At 30.1% G+C, this 12,747-nt stretch overlaps 1 protein-coding gene across 2 annotated transcripts in view; it reads left to right on the top strand.

Moving 5' to 3' along the window:
- The window catches only part of LOC100159991 (legumain), a 521,349-nt gene extending 511,002 nt beyond the window's left edge, over positions 1 to 10,347 (top strand). Inside the window, exons 4-12 of one of the 2 annotated variants that reach the window (XM_029485870.1) lie at positions 6,048 to 6,129; positions 6,553 to 6,638; positions 7,262 to 7,400; positions 7,973 to 8,042; positions 8,342 to 8,469; positions 9,040 to 9,231; positions 9,351 to 9,467; positions 9,623 to 9,808; positions 10,104 to 10,347. In XM_029485870.1, the coding sequence (XP_029341730.1) occupies positions 6,048 to 6,129; positions 6,553 to 6,638; positions 7,262 to 7,400; positions 7,973 to 8,042; positions 8,342 to 8,469; positions 9,040 to 9,231; positions 9,351 to 9,467; positions 9,623 to 9,808; positions 10,104 to 10,238 (1,135 nt within the window). In that variant the 3' untranslated portion in view covers positions 10,239 to 10,347. Of the gene's footprint in view, positions 1 to 6,047; positions 6,130 to 6,552; positions 6,639 to 7,261; positions 7,401 to 7,972; positions 8,043 to 8,341; positions 8,470 to 9,039; positions 9,238 to 9,350; positions 9,468 to 9,622; positions 9,809 to 10,103 lie in introns of both variants that reach the window. The other variant, XM_008183424.3, reaches the window with a different exon arrangement.
- Positions 10,348 to 12,747: the final 2,400 nt, after the last annotated feature.

Here is a 12,747-nt window from a genome sequence, read left to right as displayed (position 1 = left end):
AAAAAGAAAAAATTTTTACGAATTATAAACTCAAAATAATTAGGTAATTTTCGTGATTTTTCCATATTTGTCAATTTTTAAACTTAAATGCTAATAAAAAAAAACTGTGACTAAGGACTTTTAATATTTTTAAATTGTCATTGTAATAATATAGTAGGAGCCTTGTATTAAATTTTCAAGTATTTTTACTCAACAAATAAAGTTTTATTGACATTCATAGAAAAAAAAACTAATTAAATTGGAAACTTATGAAGGGAGAGATGCGTTTCAATACTAATTTTTCACAGAGTTTAGCGAAAAGAGGCAGAAGACTTATTGGACGATATGAGGAAGGGGATTCAGGTGGTTTACCTGGTTTTAAAATTAAAATTATAATAGAAGTTTTCCACTGTAGAGGAAAGTAGGACAGTCTTAAGATAGAGTTAAATATATGAGTGAGGTGTGTAATTGCTTTTTTTGGTAGCTGGCGAGCTACTTCAGCTGTAATAAGGTCTAGTCCAGAAGATTTTTTAAGAGGAAACAGTTTTATATAATATTGTAGTTCGCCAGGTGTAAATGGTTTTGGGGGTAGGTAGAGAGGAAGGGGGGAAATTAGGGAGTTTTCAATATGTTCTTCAAAGGCGTTATTTACAATGTCGTGATGTGGTTGAAAGACTTTGGTTAAGTGTGAACGAAAAAGTTCTGACTTTTCTTTATCCGTTTTGCACCAGGTATTATCTTCTTTTTTTAAAGGGGAATTTATGGGCTTTTGCTTTAAGCAATTCCGAGTCGCCTTCCAAAGAGAACCATTTTTTGGCGTTAGTGAAGAGACCCAAGAACTAAAATTGTCGTTTCTGAGTTGTTTTAGAATTCGTTTTAGTGAAGATGCGAGATTATTAAATATGTTTTTATCGGATGGAAGTCTAGTGCGTTGCCAGATAGCTCTAGCACGTCTTTTTTTTGCTATTAGTTCACGGATATGGATAGGAATCGGGAAGGAGTTCTGGCTTCTAGGAGGGGTTTGAGTGGATGAGCTCCAAGCAGCTGATTGGATTAATTCTGTAAAATATTGGATAGCATCTTCTATGTCATTTGGGTGCTTAAGACGGGTTTTTAGTACAACTTTTTGTTCTATGATTTCGCGGAATTTTCCCCAATCCATGAAGCCGTTCGTTAAGCTAGGTTGACGGGGCTGAGTGGAGGGTTGAGCATCTATAGAAAGTAGAACTGAGGTGTGATCAGAGCAAGGTTCGAGTAAGTTTTTAATAATATTTTGGAAACTGTTGGGGGTAAAAGTTATAAATATGTCTAATATATCGGGGCGCTTACTTATTGCCGTTGGCCAATAGGTTGGATCTGGGGGAGCTATTATAGAATACTTTTTTAAATTAGCTAATTGAAGTAGGGTACGTCCTTTAGGATTAGTGGTGTGGCAGCCCCAGAATTGGTTTTTGGCATTCAAGTCACCTCCTACTATGAAATAGTGACCTAATGAGTTGAAAAAGTGTTCATATTGAATTAATGTAATTTTATGTTTGGGTGGGAAGTATGCTGCTGCGATTGTAACAGGTATATGATTTAATTTAATAGTTAGAATTGCTGATTGTAGGTAGTTTTCTTGTATACTTTGGCAAGGGGTATACAAGAGTGAAGACTTAATGATAATTGCGGCTCCCGCGTGGGCGGTGTTGTCCGGGTGGTTTGAGGTAATTATATTATAACCAGGTATTGAGAATTTAGTGCGTGATGTAAAATGTGTTTCAGAAATCAGGGCCAAGTCTATTCTTTTGTCATTTAGTACAGTTATAAGTTCGTTTCTATGATTGGATAAGCCGTTGGCGTTCCACATAAGTATGGCTAGGGATTGAGATGTAAAAGAGTTAGTTAGCATTTTGTTTTAAGAGACGGTCGAGAACAGTAGTGAGGAGAGAGAGTAATGGATTTATAAGCGATTTGAATTCGTTGAGGAAGTTAAGGAGTGTATTGTCATTTGTAAGACTATTTGATGTTTGGGAAGAATTATTTGGAGAGGTGGCCTGTGCATATGATTTGGGGGAGTTTGATGGTGTATTAGTATTGGAAGTATGCTGATGAGTGGCTTCAATATTAGAGTTATTAACATAATTAGCATTATTTGTATAGTTACTATTTTTTTTTGAGGTGGGATTACGGAGCTGTTGGAGACTTTTGTATGTTTGACACCCTTTGTAATTCGCGGGATGGTCACCCTTGCAAAGGGCACACTTGGCCGGCAGATCCCTGGTTTTGGTGCAATGGGTGGATGGATGTTCATCTCCGCAACGAACACATCTTGGCGAGTAAGAGCAATATTTTTTAGAATGCCCATAGTCTTGGCAGTTATGACATTGTAATATGTCTCTCCGTTTATGTGGTTCTTCAATTTTTATTTTTGTATGGAGTATCGAGGTCACGTTGAATATGTCAGTATTGATTGCTGCTGGCTCAAGATCGACAAAAAACAACGGAAGATTGTTTTTTGTGGTTTTTTGAATAACATTAGTGACTTGTCGTACCGAGAAGCCAATTTCTTCTATAGCAATTCCTATCTCGACTGTTGGTGTATACGGGTGTAAGTTACGGATTACGACTCTGAACGGTTTATCTTCTAGTGGTTGATAGGTATGGTACTGTGCTTGTTTTTCTTTTAAAAAGTGAATTGTTTTCCGATAGAATTCAGGTTGAGTAGTTTGTACTTTCAAATTATTTGTGGATGATTTAAATACAAAGTTTTCAGAACCGATCAAGTTAATGAGTTGATTCCGAAAGCCGACGAAGTCCAGAATTCCACGAATAAATATTGGTGGAGGTAGTTTTGTTTTAACAGGTTGATCTATTTCAATATTTGCAGTGTCGTGTGAAGTGTGAGTGTCAGATGACTCAATGATATTATCATCTGTGGAAAGAGGAGAGTAGCGATTTGCTGTGATAAACATTGGTTTATTTCTCTTGTGTTCTTGAGTATCAGATTTCGGTGAGGAGAGGAGACGTTTATGTTTGTTATTTTGAAATTCGAAATTGTTTTCTTCTATTTCTACTTCAGGAGTAAAGACATCACTTGACACACTCTGTATACGTTCAGATTGTGAAGTATTTCGGTTACTGGTTGAAGACTTATCTTTATTTATTTTTGTTTTTGTTTTAATAGAGTGGCTGGGTTGCCCTTGGGGTTTCATTGCGTGAGGCACGTTATCGTTGCGAGATGCCGAGATAACGACCTTTAATGAGTTAAAGTGGAATTGTCCGTAAACAGCTCAAAACAAATCAAAATATTTTGAAAATTTTATCATGTATAAAAAATGGAAATATAAACAACCAGTGAAAGTTTCATGTATCTACAGTCATTCGTTTTAATGTTACACCAAAAACCAAAATCAATTTTCTTGAAAACAGATTTTGCGTAAAAATTCCCGTTTTTCCTTAATTTTTCTTTTGTTTTTCACGGCGCTTTTGAAAACTATTGGAAAAATGTTACTTTTGACCCCCTCAAAGTACCAACTAGATTCACTTTCCTATCAGAAAAGGTACTGTTGAAGAAAATCCAAGCATTTTTACTGTCCTAAAAGGTGATAACAGACACAAAAATAAAAAAAAAAATTAAAAAAAATAAAAAAAAAATATAAAAAACACACATCATTGTAAAATCAATACATCCATCGTTCCACTCAGAATCTAATATGAAATATTCACCAATCGCTAATCATAATGGTAATAATAAACATAATTGTTAACACTAAACATATCATCACCTATACCATAATTACATGGAATGACAAACCTTATAAGTACACAATTACCTAAATATATCAGAAATTCAACACCAATCAGGATATAGAAAAGTAATATTTCAAAATTCTCATTCATACACAAAACTCGATATCATTCACCAGTAATGACAGTATTGTGACATCATAAATAATAATTAATTATACCTAATTAATATCACAATAATAATAGTGTCTATGCTACGGCAAAGTAGAAAACTGGGAATTTTATACAATGACCCAGATCTAGGGGTTAATGTAAAATATAAAGATATATTTCTAGTTTTATTTAAAGATAGTTAAAAACTAAAGAAAAACAATTATTTTACAAGAATTTGACTGATATTCAATTAAAAATTTAAAAGGAATTATTATTCCAACACCGAATATATAAGTCGTCAGCAACTTGCGCCTAATTTATAATTGACATAAGCGTCATAAGTGTGTGTGCGGACGATGTAGTTATCATAAATAAGGTAGGACATATTTCAGCATATGACTACTCTGTTAGAAGTTAAATTGTACACACAATGATATGGTTAATAGATACCTACACCTAAGTACCTGTGCAGATGACTAGAATGAAAGTAAAAGAAATAAGCAGAATAAAAAAATTTATATTTTAGAATTTTGGAAATGTCAAAGGTCATCAAAATAGATATTTATGAATATTATTGTTGAGTGCATTTACAATTTTAATTAATTATCATTCATTTTAGGTGACCACTACTACGCGTATTAAGGTAATAATAATTTCATATTATAATAAAATAGAAAATGAAACACGAATATCTTAGTTTCGATAAGTTGATAGATTTAACAGCTCAACAAAATAATTTACTTGCACGAATGGCATATTATATAAATATATATTTTTTTTAAGTTAACATTGCCCATGATAAATCAAGCATTCTATAAATTTCCCAGAGATTCTATTACCTATACGATTCCCAAACAATATAATATACAATTTAAATAATGTTTAATTATTCATATTACCCGAAATAAATATCATGAGTGTTACATTATACCCGGGCTATGTATTGAATGGCCGGGTTTTCCACATCGTTTCACAGATTTACTTACATTTACTTTCCCAGTAGCTTTCAAAAGTGACGTGAAAAACAAAAGAAAAATTAAGGAAAAATAGGAATTTTTACGCAAATTCTGTTTTCGAGAAAATAGACTTTGGTTTTTGGTGCAACTCTTAAACAAATGACCGTTGGTACATACAATTTTGACTGAATGTTTATATTAACATTCTCTATACACCATAACATTTTTCCAATATTTTGATTTATTTTGAGCTGTTTAGGGACAATTTCAGTTTCCATTTTTTTTTTTTTTTATAAATATCATTACAATTTTATTTGTTGGTTAAAAAAGCTTGGGAATTTAAAAGAAGGTTCCTATTATATTGTTTCAAAGGCAGGTGAAAAAAATTAAAAATCCATAATCACAATTTTTTTTTAAGCATCTAAAGTTCAAATATTGACAAAATACGTAAAAATGACGAAAATTCGCAAATTATTTTTAGTTAGAAATTTATAAAAAATTCTCCATTTAAATCTGAAAATGTAACACAAATTACATTTTTTATGAGTGTTTGAAATTCATATTTTTACAACATTTGATATTCACTCGATTTCTCACGTAACGATTTTCTTATTTTTTTGTAATTAAAAAACGAATGACTTTAGATACTTGAAAATGACACTGAATCATTATATAATTGAATTCAAATTTAACATCATCCATTATACAGTGACCCACTTGTAACTTACTGTACAGTAGAGCGACATCCACTTACCCACCTTTTTATTATTATTTATAGAAATGTCAATAAAAATATTTCCTTAAGTCAAAAGCTTCAAAATTTAAAACAAAGTTTCTCTTAAGTGATTTCTTGTGTTCTGAAACCAAAAAATTTAAAAATCATGTTACTTATAGATATAAACACTGTTTATTTTTAAATGTATAGAAAATTAGATATTTAAACAAAAAATAATAATTCCAATTAATATTTTCATTACTTAGTTAATGTATTGACAACATAATTATTAATTATTAAGCTCCAGCAATATTTTTGAAAAGAATAATAAAATCTTACTTTAATTATAATGAGATTACTTTTTTAAAAACCTACGTAAGTTGATTAAATAAAAAAAATAACTTTAATTCTTAAAATTCTTTAATTTATTTACAATTTTAAAAGTTAACTCGTAATTTTATTTCCATAATACCACATTTGTTTATATATTTACACATATTATGTTTGTATGAAAGGAATCCAACGCCAGGAAAAATCATTAACAAGCCCAACGGCACTAACGTTTACCGTGGAGTTCAAATCGACTACAAAGGCGAAGTAAGAGATTTTGACCCCAAATTTTTAACACTTGTTGCTCCCATGAGTATATCTAATATAATATACCTTATTTTTTTTTTTATTGATTCGTGGGGTATCTATTCATCATAATAAGTAATAACGTCCTATTCTAATCATGAGATGGTCAGATTGTTCTATTTTATAGATATTATACCTACATTATTTTTTTTACCTACATAAATAAATATTATATATAGTTGTATAAAATTTTTGTGTCTCACGAGTCACGAGAAACTTTTCAAGAAGATTTATGTTTAGGCACTTATCTACCTATACCTATGCGGCTATATCTACTTCAGGAAAATCAATAAATTAAAAATGAACTATATTTGTTTAAGTTTAAACTTCATTTGAAATTGATACTATTAATTTTTAATGTGATGTTCTCTTTCTTTTTACAAGGATGTGACCAAATCAAATTTCCTAAAGATTATCACTGGTGACCAAGCAGGCATGCGATCCATTGGAACTGGCAAAGTCGTTCTAGGGTAAGTTTAAAATCACAATTATCATCCAAAATGCAATTTTTTTAACGTTTAAGGCGTAAACCATTTTTAATTTTTTGAGGCTGTAATATATGAAATTGAACTGGAGAAAAGAGACATTTTAGTTATAATATTATAATAATGCTTACAGTAAAATATATTAGTTGTTTTTTAGGGAAAACCATGCTAAAATTAATTTTATTAAAGACATTTAATTTATTGCACAAACCTCATCGTAAAATAAAAAAAAGAAAATAGCTATGCAATTTTATCCATTAAAATATTCAATATGATTTAATACAATACTGGTTTAGGTTAAGCAGGGATTAAAGCGGGAAAAAATTCCAGAGATGACTAATGTCTCCATATAGTCTTAAGCATTACATATATCGTATAATGTTATGTATAATGTCTAATGTATAAAATCCTAAATTGTTAAGGCTTTTTAACCGCCGTCAGTGGTAGGGGGACCGAGTTATTCCCCCCTCTTCCCCTTCATCACCCCTTTTTAACCAACAATGTTGAGTATCTCGTGTTGTAGTCAAATATAATAATAATAATACGCAAATGTTATGAACACATATTTAATATTAATCATATTTTTTTATTCAATTGTTTATATAAAGAGGACCACTCGATAGGATTTTCATTAATTATGTCGATCACGGTACGACTGGAATATTAGGCTTCCCTGATGAATATTTATATGCCGATGAACTAAACGATGCGTTTCAAACTATGAATGAAAATGGATCTTATAAAAAGGTAACATATTTTCGTCAAGAGGACGCCGCAGATGTATAAAATGTTTGTTAAAAACCTAAAAAAAGTATTTAAAAAAATCAAATATTTACTTTAAGTTTAAAAACTTAGACGGAGCATTATTATTTTATTTTTTCGATATCAATAACACGAAAACAATTATTTATGTATTAAAATAAGTTATTTTATTTTGTTAATATAAGATTTGAACAATTTTTTTCTCAAATGTTTGAAAATACATCTAAAAATATCTTTTTATGGTTAAATAAGTTTTCTTATCTATCACTTCATAATTTAATTTTCTATATAATTTCGTAATGATTACGTAACAACTAACAATGGTTATAGGTTCTAAAGTAGAGCCACTATTAATATTTAAAAGCTACTTAGGAGTACTTTCAACCTAGAACTAATATAAGTTCTATTATAACTGAAAACTTTGGTTTTTGTTAAAATTCCCTATTCGCCTTCAAAAACGAATGTATGGCGTCCTCTTAACTAACAAATTCAATATTATTCACTGTAATTAAGTGTTTTATTATAATATTCCACACTTAAAAAATGTCCATGAATAGATGTTGTTGTACATTGAAGCGTGTAAAGCTGGATCTATGTTTGATGGAATACTTAGTGAAGACACAAACAGTAAGTTTTATATTAGAAAACATTACAATATTCATATTGTGAACAAATCCTTTTAGTGACTCCAAAAATTTGGTGTTGGACAAAAGCTTATCAACAATTTTTTTTACATAAATCTAAAACTGAGAATACAAAATAGGTGTAAAAAGTAAATACATTATTCAATGTTCAGACTGAGAGATTTTTTTTGAGGGACGGAGTTCCTCTTCTTTTAAAAAATATTTAAGTTTATTTTTTTTAATTATATCCTTATTAATAAGACCTTTATATAACTATAACTTATTTAAATGTTTTGAAACTAGTTTTTGCAGTAACCGCGTCTGGACCTAGAGAAAGTTCATATGGTTGCTACTGTAGATCTGAATCTGGGCCGTACAAGACCTGTCTTGGAGATCTGTTCAGTGTCAAGTGGATGGAAGATTTAGACACGGTTCGTCATTATCATACATAGACAATAGCTTAAAACTTTGATATACTTTACACGCCTATCCAAGAAATACACTTAATACTCCTTATTCAATACGTAATGCTTACCTATAAGTTATATAACTTATATAACTACAGATGCGTCAACCTATTCGGGTAGTGATAAATGCTCAAAGAATGTTATGATTTATGACTTATATTGTAACTAATATGCGTTCGATTAATTTGCCAATGATACTTCAAAAATTGTATTTTTGGAATTATCCAAAAATTTTCTATACGATTTAATATCGATACCATCAGCGTCCACAACCCCAAAACATGAGCGATTTACAACTCTTAATTTTAACCAAAATCAATTTTCATATGTTGTCAATGATATATAAGATATATGAAAATATGAAATTATTGATTTTTAGTGATTAGTATAAATATTACTTTATTGGGTACCAAACAAGTATTTTAAAGATTTCAATTTTGAACCAATTCTGTATACTTGTATGTTTAATGTGTAATATAGAATTGTCAACGCAAAGGTTTAATAAAATGATTTAAATTTTTCATTTATATTCAGCCAAGGTCCAGACAGTCTGCAAGAAAACGAACGGTTTTCAACGACTTCAGTGTAGCCAGAGTGAACGTCACCCAAAGTAATGTCATGATTTACGGAGATTTGGAGACAGGAAGCGAGAAACTATCCTCGTTTATCGGTTATATTGGAAATGGCGCTGACTCACCGAATGTGCAACAATCTAACGATTTCGATGTAAAAGTAAAATATCATATTATTATTATTATTATTATTCGCTCTATGGTTGTTATTGAGCTTAGTAAAATATTACAACACACACGATTATTACACAAAATTATTTTATTCTATTTTAGAATACAGCATCCAGTCGAGATGTGCACGAAAGCAACGTGCAATATGAATTGGCGCATAATAAGTTGTCACTTCCAGAAGCACTCAAATTGTCAGCGGAATTACGTCAAAATAAGAAGGTATAATTTCAATAACGATACATAATTTTGAATCGTGAACACATTATTATCGTTTACTGATTATCTTAATTTGTATTCCACACATTTATGTTTTAAAATATAATATTTAAAATATTAATTTGTAGCTACCAACATATTTTTTAATTGTGTCCTAGATGAGATCTGTCATAGACTCTGTACTCCGGAACATTTACTCGGAGGTCGTGAAGGCGAGACCGGACGTCAAGAGCAAAATCGGTGACTACGATGAACCCAAATATCTCAAACTGAATTTGGCCATGTTCCCGTGTTACAGAAGCATTTTGAATCAAATCACCGAGAGCTGCTTTTCTTTGCCACGGGTGAGTGTGTATACAAAATATTGATGTCATAATAATATCGTCTAATCTATTATGTCTTATTAGTGATTTCCACTTTGTACAATATTACCTAGACATTATAACTACGACTAAAACGGGAAAAAACTTGGTTTACGTGAACAGTGAAGCGCGCTATTTGAGCCAGTCTTGATTTAATCGAAATATCTAATATAATATAATCAACTACGAAATTTACACTAACTTTTTTGCACTTACGCTTGAATAATATCTTGTGTAACCGAATAATATTAATATTGTGTACGGTTATTGGTTACAGAATCCCTACGTGTTGGATCACTTAACGGTTTTCGCTAACCTGTGTGTCGTCGACAATCAAATCCACCAGATGGTCAGCAGTATTGTCACTAAATCATGTTCGAATGTACCAGCAAACATAATAAACGTACAATAAAATGGCGTGTATACAATTTTATATTATTGTATTATTATTTAGTGCATTAGTTTGATAAACTGAAGCTTCACAAACTAATGCGACATAATAAAATACAAATTAACATCTATATTTATTTTTCATTTTAGTTTTTACTTGAATTGCTTTGAAATTGCTTTTTTCAAAACAAAGCTATACTAATTAAAAAACGCAATATTATATTATTATACTCTACAGTATATAGTTATACTGGTATGCTATTTATTATAGTAATAAGTTATACAACAATGATTAACTATAGGTGTACCTATTACAACACTAGTTCACCGATAATTTGCTTGAATCATAACATAATACCTTTGTTTTGTACCTATCGATATATTATAGTTAAAAATTATAATATTATAAATACAAATTTGTAATTATTATCAAGACCGTGGACAATCAAAGTCTCAAAAGTTTTATAAATTAAAACTATTTGAAAGTAAATGTAGGTACTTATATTATTTATATTAGTTATTTTCTTTTACAAACTGTAACATATCAATCAGCTAATATCTAGTGACGTAAGCATTATTACCAAATTTAAAAATATTTAACAATTTTTTATGAACAAATGAATAATAACCATTTATTTTAGATCAAAATGTATATAATAATAATAATTAAATTAATAATAATATAATTATAAGTTATTACTAAATTCAAAATATTTTTAAAAATGTATTGTTTGTAGTAATATGTATTTTGTAATATATTATACTAGCTGATGGTCAAACAACGCCGAAAAATTAGACGCTAGAAATTAAATTTACTGTGCGTTCATACTCAATTCTCTGATCAATCTCGGTTAGCATAAACAAACAACCTTTACCTACCCACATAATGGACTAATGGGATTTCAAAACTTTAAGATCCAATATCAAGATTTGACATTGTACCCCTTTTGAGTGCGAAGTATGTACATAACAGTATTATGATACCTATACCTACTACGAACTATACAACGATTTTGGGTCTTTCCGGGGATCACTCTCAGCATTTTCTGTTACTGACAATTCTAAAACTTTAAAGACATTTCCACCTGAGCTGTGAATTGTGATCGATATGATTATATTATATTATTGTCCAGACTTCCGGATGAATACATTTTATTCAAATCACGGTAAATATACAATATCATAACCGACGACCGTACTCAAACTTATCTGTATCAAAGTATTTTTTTCAGAAGTGACTGCAGCAAAATATTATATAGTAGCAACTATATCAATTACCAAATCAACCCTTTTCGATGCATATAACGAATAGTATATAGGTAAATGTAAAATGTAAATTATATTATATTTTAATTTAAAGCCATCCCCAACGGCGTTGGTCATGAGATTCGATTGTGATTATGCGAGCAGTATATTAACAGGTAGGCAATCTACCTGTGGTTGATCGCGGATCCCGCGTGGTGCCGTACGTAATTAAGTATATTATTTATCTTTAAAGTATCAAAAAATGCAAAAAATTGGTCCACCGAAACCGTGGTTCGAACTCGATACATTCTATACTAAAATACACAGACTTATTGCATTAATAATAATAATAATTATTATTTAAATCAATAGCAACCATTTATAAACAAAAAATAATAATACAAATCTCAAAATCCCTGTTTGAGAACCTCCCCGGGTTCAGGGTTGGACCTCTTATTTACCTTTTTTCGTCACAAAAATTTTCTTCCTCGTGGTCTAATCTATCTCTGTACCAAATTTCATCGCAATCGAATGAACGGTTTAGGAATGTATAAAGAACATATAGAAGCATGGGTAGAAACATATTTTGTCTTTTATATTTATAGAGTCTTACTTAAAAATACATCATATGGTGTTAATTCTCGATGCAGACTTTTTTAGGGCAGTATATGACAATAACATTATATGCTTATTAATTATTATGCAACTGTACCAACCCCAAAATCGGAAATATTTTACATACGCAACAATGTTTTATGACTGAACTCTTTAAAAGTTTTGTCAACTACTTACCTTTCAATTCATCGATAATCGATATTTCTTGTTACATATATTTCTTGTTATAAACAACACGTAACACTCTAACTACCGACAAATAATTAAAATAGAAAATTATTACTGGCATCTTAGGTAAGTACCTAGGTATATGTTTATAACATGCAATGGATTCATAAATACTATGATGAGAAACAAACACAAGTTACCTACAGTAGTTACCTACAGTAGTTACACAATAGTGTAACGCAAAATACTTAAAAAAAAAAAAAACTTAATATAATTATACCTTTTGTTTAAATTTTCCTTACCAATATTTTCTGATTTTAAACTTATACACGTGAGAGATAAAAATATTTAACTTCTCCGTCTCTCACTCTGTGGCCTGTACTTAGCAATAACTCTTCCCAAAATCTTTAAAATATAGTAACAAATTATATATAACTATAGAACGTACATCCATCTAACCTAAAGCTTTGATCACTATTTAGCGAAGAATTATTTTATAAATC

The sequence above is a fragment of the Acyrthosiphon pisum genome, chromosome X, assembly GCF_005508785.2.
Source record: "Acyrthosiphon pisum isolate AL4f chromosome X, pea_aphid_22Mar2018_4r6ur, whole genome shotgun sequence".
In the NCBI taxonomy this organism is placed as follows: domain Eukaryota; kingdom Metazoa; phylum Arthropoda; class Insecta; order Hemiptera; family Aphididae; genus Acyrthosiphon; species Acyrthosiphon pisum.
Note: the sequence above shows the minus strand (reverse complement) of the source record. Positions and strands in the feature narration are given on the sequence as shown.